This window comes from Callospermophilus lateralis, chromosome 5 (assembly GCF_048772815.1).
Source record: "Callospermophilus lateralis isolate mCalLat2 chromosome 5, mCalLat2.hap1, whole genome shotgun sequence".
Lineage (NCBI taxonomy): Eukaryota > Metazoa > Chordata > Mammalia > Rodentia > Sciuridae > Callospermophilus > Callospermophilus lateralis.
The window spans coordinates 110666302-110673654 of NC_135309.1; the positions used below are offsets into that span (position 1 = coordinate 110666302).

The 7353-nt window shown below is 42.0% G+C and overlaps 1 protein-coding gene across 2 annotated transcripts in view; it reads left to right on the top strand.

Annotated features, from left to right (window-relative positions):
- Sv2c (synaptic vesicle glycoprotein 2C) overlaps positions 1–834 on the top strand; it is a 159457-nt gene extending 158623 nt beyond the window's left edge. For both annotated transcript variants that reach the window (XM_076856088.1, XM_076856089.1), the window contains one exon: positions 651–834. In XM_076856088.1, coding sequence (XP_076712203.1) covers positions 651–834 — 184 coding nt within the window. The remainder of the gene's footprint in view (positions 1–650) is intronic.
- The last annotated feature ends 6519 nt before the right edge of the window (positions 835–7353 follow it).

Sequence of the window (7353 nt, forward strand, 5' to 3'; positions counted from 1 at the left end):
AAATTGATTTAGCTAAGAGAAAAGAAGGGAGTAAAAAGAAATATATTGTCATACACTTCAATTCTGGAATGAAATTAAGTTTCCTTTTAAATACAGATATCTCTGAAATTATGGGAATTTACAAAACAAAATAATGTGTCATTTTTGTGATAAGATGAGAACCTGCTCAATTTCCCTAACCCTGGATTTCCACTTCTTGCCTGGGGTCAGAGGGAGGTGGCCCAAACTCCACACTCCCCAGAGGTGAGCTGCCTCTCTGATGAACTGTGTGCTTCATGACTCTGTTTTTCCTGAGAGAAGGATTTGAATGGGGTAAGATTAACTTTGATATAAGAGACCCTTTCTTCCAACACCATTGGGCCAAGAGAAAAGAGACTCCTGAAATTCCCCTTCTCTTGTTGTCCATGATAAATTGGAACCTATGGTCAGAAAAAGAATCAATAGAGAAGGTAAGAAAGTCAACAGGGGGCCTGATAGAACAATACCAACAGCTGGGTTTCTCTATCCTGATTTGCTAACAAGCATTTAATTATTTGCTCCAATGACACTCAACACCATCTACTTAAAGAGCATTGAAAATTACTATTACAGAACGTGTCTAAAGCTAGGATCATTTTCTCAACCTTGTCCATAATTCTTTTCCTTTGTAGGGCAACGGGCTTCGGCTTCTTGAATGCTCTATGCAAAGCAGCAACCGTCCTGGGAAACTTAATTTTCGGCTCCCTGGTTGGCATCACCAAAGCAATCCCCATCCTTCTGGCTTCTACTGTGCTCGTGTGTGGAGGACTCGTGGGGCTGCGTCTGCCTGACACACGAACCCAGGTTCTGATGTGATGGGGGGAAAAAAAGCCATCTGTGTGTGTTTCTTTCTCCTGTGATGCGTCAATTCTCCTGACTCAAGGCTTCAGAATTTTCATATATAGAAAGGTGGTTAAGTATTGGAACACAACTCTTGCTGCGACTTAAAACTTAGACGCATAACATCTTGCCCCTTTAATGTGATTTTGCACAGGGTTTTGTTGTTGTTGTGTGTGTGTGTGTGTGTGTGTGTTTTTTTTCATGCATTGTTATCTTTCCTGTGATGCTACTGCCTCAAAAAAAAAAAAAAAAAAAAAAAATCAGTGGGTGAATTTCTAAAATGTCCTAGTTGGCCAGCCTTCCCTGGAATTCTGCTCACTCATTGAAGGTTTAGAATCTTAAGAAAAAGACTGTGCTGTGTAAGAAATTGATTCTGCTCCTAATGCAACATTAATAGGAAATATAAGTTGGCATATTATTGAATTTTTGCTGAGGAGAAGGTTTTCTTTTCTTTTTTTTTTTTTTTAGCATAGCGATACTTCCTGTTTACTTAGAAAAGGACACCCTGAAATTCTCGCTGTTACAGCAGAGCCTTTCAAAGAAAACCATGTGGCACCAAACGAGGCTGGGTGGGGCTCTTTGGGCAGGACAATTAAGGTGACTGCTGACAAGAAAAACAAGAGCTCTGCAGTTAGCAGCAAAAATCTGAGGGAGCTGCATAAGCAAGATTTCTGACAGAAAGATGAATCAAACTTTGGAAAAATATGAGGGAAAAGGACCATAATAGTGTCTGTGACTGAGGCGTGTAATTCAGAATGTTTGAAAGTCAAGAGATCAGAGAGAGACATTTTGCCTTCATTTACCATTTCCCTAACCCAGCCCTCCCAAGCTGCCATAGCTCTTACCAGATATCAGATTCAAGGACAGAAAGCCACTTCTTAAAAACCGACTCTGCCTACCTGTTCTGCCATTCATTCAAATGAGACCTGAAACCATTGTCGGTGGATAACTAGGTTGTTGTAAATGATAAATTAGGAAAAAATTCACACCTGTGGTCATTTGAAAAACCTCTTTCTGCACCTCTTTTCTGAGGGACATTCCCACCCCAGTCCCCCTATCAAAATAGGTCCCATCCCTCCAGTTTCCCTTGGGCTGGTGCACTCTGGTCTCTGTGCTCTTGGCCCTGTCTCTAGGTAGGATCAGAGCCCGCCCGCATTCCTGAGGGGTTCTCTTGCAGACAAGGACAGCATCTCCTGATGGCTGTTTGCCTGTTTGTTTTACCTCTGGCATCTGCCTGGGCTTGAACACAAGAGGTCAATAGGACATTCCCACGGGCAAGCTGTCAGCAACATGACCTTCTCATCTCTCTGGCTGACCCCTCCCCCAAGCTCATCCATTTTCACATCTTCTTTGAAATCTGAAGCCTCCTTGTAGACTTGTAGCCCATGGCTAGCAGCCAGAAATAAATCCCATATTTAAACAATTTTTAATTTTTTTTAGCTCTCCCTGTCTCATTAGAGGGTGATCCTTATTACTTATTACAGGCATTTTCCAAGGCCACAGCCCTGGGGCCTCCCTGGAAGGACAAGCTTTTGTTCCCACTAACCATTACATTCAGAGAAGTCCCAACTCCCTGGAGGTCTTTCTGCTAACCCCGTGGCTCTTAGTGATCCCTCCTGGAGCTCAGACTCTGGGAAGAGTCCTCATTAACATAAGCCATTTATGGGCTGTCCCTCACCAGCAATTCCAGCCTGGGAGAGGGGGCAGACTCAGTCTTTGTGATGGCAGAAAGAGGGTTGTTCCCTGGGGATGTGTATGTATGTGTGTATATATATCAGGAACACTCAAATCACAACTGCAAAGGTGGCAAGAAGAAAGAAAAATCAATAAAGACCAGACATGATTTATCTGAAAGATACCAACAAGCAGAGAAAGAAACAGAACTTACCCTTGCTTGCCTCCTGTCATAGTATCAGAGAGTAAAAGACCAGTTTTAAAATAACCAAGAAACTAATCTGTGTATTAGTCTTTTCCCCCATGTCCTCATTTCTCCACTTTGCTATTGCTTGATTAAAAAAAAAAAAAAAAAAAAAAAAAAAAAAAAAAAAAAAAAAGATCTATGGGATTGAGGACATAGCTCAGTGGTAGAACACTTGACCAGCATGCATGAGGCCCTGGGTTCCAGCCCCTGAACTACCACCATCCCCCCCCCCCCAAAAAAAAGGAGGGAAAGGACATGAGCAGGTCTTTTAGTTGAATGTGGCATATGCAGAAATAACCACAGAAGTAAGATGTGTATTTCTGTCCACCTATCCAAAGGAAAAGTAGAAGTGTGCATGGCTATCACTATTTGTAGTCTTCCGTGATTATTAACTTGCTTACTGGACTATCTTCAGTTTTAAAATATCTGTATTATCTGTTGTGGGTCTAAATGTGTCATATCTCCCAAGCTACTAGGCACATGGTTTAGAATGTTATTTGAACAATGGGTTAGGTCAGCATGGGATAAACTAGCAGAATCCTGCTTCATGAGACCTGAAACCATGTGTCTTCTTCAAAGGATTATTTTTGGCCTTCTTGTCACTTAATCCAAGCCTCCCAGGTGGCCCAAGAGGGATCTATTCTAATCTCCTGGACAGTCTGTGGTCACAAACCTTCTTGGTCACCACCTTTTTCATCTTTCATGTACTTTTCTCTGCATCCTCACACCATTCATCACCTTGAGCATCTATGAGAGAACTCAAGTTGTTTTCAAAGTATGCTGTGTGGCCTGATTAGCTTGTTCCAGATTTAGCAGGAGATTAAAATATAGCTGTGAGAAAAAAACAAAACTCTCAGTTGTATCAGTGTAACAGACCGCTGGCATCCAGATAAGCAGCTACCATCTTATTTCACTTATAGTAAAAGGAAAATGAAAGTTGGTTGCATAAAATAAAAGCCCAGGAAACAGTCAGTCCCACTTGCTCTTGTATTTCTTACTAAAATTTTCCCTCTCACTCTTTGCAATAAATTCAGAATGCTCCCAAGTCCTATTGTTATCAATATCCTACTGAATCTATCAATTTCCTACTGAATCTTCTCAGTAAGAAAAGCAAACAAACAGCTGCCTGAAGTTGCAAATTCTGCACCGCATTGCATGCAGGCAATAGGTCATGACACCAGCTCACAGTCATTTCTGATTGCACTCCCCACCTGAAAGACAAGATTGATGGGTTCAAGCTCAGCTCACCAGCAGATCTTGCTAGAGAGAATGTGAGTCACTGAACAGCTCTTGTCTTTAGTTGCCACATCTAGCGAGTAAAGAACTGGAACTGGTTTGCTCTCTAAGATTCTACAGCATTATTATAGAAATAGCTTCAATCTCTTTGTCTTCTGATGTTAAAATCATCCTTATAAGCACTAAATCAGCTCAGTTTATACACTGAAAAATTAGGAAATCAAGTATATAAACAAGACAGTAAGTTTGGGGAGAACAACTCATGGAATAGGACAGAGAGTATAGTTCCCATGTTCTGTCAGCTTCTTGGGAACCTGAATACTCAGTGTCAGTTGGACAGTTATCACTGCCTGTCCAGAAAAAAGAACCTACCCCAGCAGATACATCCATGGTTAGAAGACTCTCCAATTACAGTGCTGCAAAAGCTGTATTCTAGAGCTCCCCTAACAATTTGCTCCACTGCTTTCTTGAAACACAGCCTTAAGTAGACCTCGGCCATCAGAAATTGAGTTTCTCTGTGATTTTACCTGAATTGGAAAATTTACCTTCATTTGCAAATCTTACCAAATCAGAGCTCACCAAAAACTCCTTAGGTAGTTTTCAGAATATCTTGAGATCCAGGGGGAAGTAGGAAAAGAAAAGTAGTGACAGAGAGCCCAAGATATCATTGATAAGGTTCCAGTGGAGAGATTGGGGTACCATGGAGACATTCTAAACTCTGGGATCATTTCCAAGGCATTCCATGGGAATACTTTCATATTTTTTTCTGCCAACCAAAACCAGAATATGATATTCTCCAATTTTTTTGTTTAATATCAAAATAGCCTTTGCCTATTTCCTCAGGAAGATACCTTACCTCCTCATGCATGAAAGGCTCTGAAGCTAGAAATGTCTGAATTTGGCCTTCACCTGGAATCATAGAAAGACAATGGGCATATTGTTGTTTGGGGCCATATTGGCTGTATATTAGGTTTCCCTTTAATTCCCATACTGTGCCAAACTTAGTCTAGTTATCAAAGCTACAAAGACACCAGTCATGTTGTGACAACAATAAGAAATCTAGACAGTTAGGGGACTCTGAGATGGGTTGAACATTTCTTACAGTTTTGTTCCTGCAGAGCACAGACTATGTTTTGGATAAAGCTTCTCTTATAATCTGTGTAATATAGACAAAAAGATTGTCAGTGTCTCCTAGATGTAGTGCCTGTCCCTTCCTTATTTCAGATGTGGAGTGACAATTCTTCATGTGCTATTCTTGGGGCTCTTAGTTGACCATTCCTTCTGTCAATAGTCTCTCACTAACCAGGTACAGAGTCTTTACCAGGGCTTTCTTCCACATTTCTCAAACAACACCTAGACCCAATTTAATAGTCCCAGCATTTTGAGTTACAAGGGCATAGTTCATGGTTCTCTTTAGGTTTTTGATTAAGGCTAGCAGGGGTGGATGGAGGAGAGAGCTGGGCAGAGCATGGTCATTTGGTATACTTATTCAATAAATATTTATTGAGTATCTCCCATGTGCTAGATACTAAGTCACTATGCTGGGTACAGATAACTCTTTGCAAGATTTAAATGAAAGCAGGGGAAATGGGGAATGAAGAAAGAGAAGTCTGATATTGACCTGCTCATCACATTTTGAGCCTCCTCTTCACCCCCCATAATCATAAAATATTATTTTTCTAAGTTTAAAACAAGTAATAGCCTATCGCAGGTAGTCCAGGAACTATGCAGTAATTGGGATTACCTTTGATGGAAGAGAGAGCCTCTTGATTGACTGGTCTTTGTGGGAGGGACTACTAAACAGTACTTGGATGAAATGAAAAGAGAAAAAAAAATAGAATCACACAGTGGCTATTTCTTTGAATGTTTTCAACAGGAAATTGCACTAAGATACAAGAAAATGTATAAGCAGCAAAGATAGCCCTGTCTTTCTAAGGGTGTTCATTTTAAAGTCCTCCTTTCTTCTGAGGTATTCCTTTCAGGTCTAGAGACCAGAGCTGGGAAGTCTGTTCCTGAGCAGGTGCGCTCAAGTGTTCTCTCCAGAGCCCACTCAGCAACCCCTGTCAGCTGACTGCTGCTCCCCTGGACTCTGCCTCCCAGAGTGTTTCCTTTCTGAAGTTGAAGATTTGTGACTGAGTCAAACAGTCTTTGCAGACCTACTAGAGCAGCTTCCCCCTCTCTAGCCTCAGCAGATAAGCCACCCAGAAAATAAGTTCTGACAGCCTGTGGCAGGGGCATTTTCAGGTTTCACTTTAAAACCAGTGCACGTTTGTTGCAAAGTGTCTGAGGCTGCAAAGGGACCTCTGGTGTTCTGTTACGGGGGCAGGGGGCCGTGAGACGGTGGCTGTCAGTGACCCTCTGTCCTCTATCATCCAGGTAATACATGCTCTGCTGCTTTTCTTTTTGTTCTGCTTTCTCCTTTACTCCTCATGTCACCTCTTGACTCTGACAGTGTGCAACAGCAGGGCCAAGCTTTCCTGGAGCACTTGGAACTAGAGAACGTGCCCCAGGAAATGTGACAGTCATGGAGGCACAGAGGATGGAAATCACAGGGACCAGGTGTGGGTGCCCCAGAGTGTAAGCCCTAGACTGTTGGCTCTACACATCTCCCTGACCAGAGCTACATTTCCAACTGTTTCTCAACCCTGTGTCCTGATAGAATGGACAGAATTGGCATTTCTGGGGCAGAAATCTGACATTTTATCCTTTAGTTCCTAAAAGACGAGGACATCCCCAGCCAAGTGCTCAGGATTCATTGACCTCATGGCAGGCAGATGGTGCCTGGCCTCTCCATGTCTGTAGTGGGTCCTTCATGGTACCAAAGCCTGGTGCCTTTCATTCATATTTCAGTGCAGGGGTTGCCTTCTCTGTGCCACCCTCCCACATTTGTGTTCCCCTTTGAACCAAGGATGCCCAGAACTAGGAAGAAGAGAAAGCAACTTTCAGCCCTTGGTCCCAACTCAGACAATGTTCAATGTCAAGCCAGCAACCTCTACAGCAGCTGAGCTGCAGAGTCCTAAGCAGCTTTCAGGAGCCTGAAAAGTGACTGGCCAGCCCACTTAAAGAGGCAAAAGTCTCCTCAATCCAGCGATGAGCTGGAATAGGCCCAAACATTTCAAGAGAGCCCATTGTTAAAGTTTCAAGAATTTTGAGAACCAGCTGAGAAATATAGCCATTATTAAAATTTAAATATAATTAAATAAGTTATATTTTAAAGCAAAGTTAAAATATATATTCAAAACACCACTTTCTACTTACTTTGCTATATTTTGCTATCAAGTATGCCTCGAGGTAATATATGCATATTGTATCTCTTTGTAGAAGTACTGTATAATGGA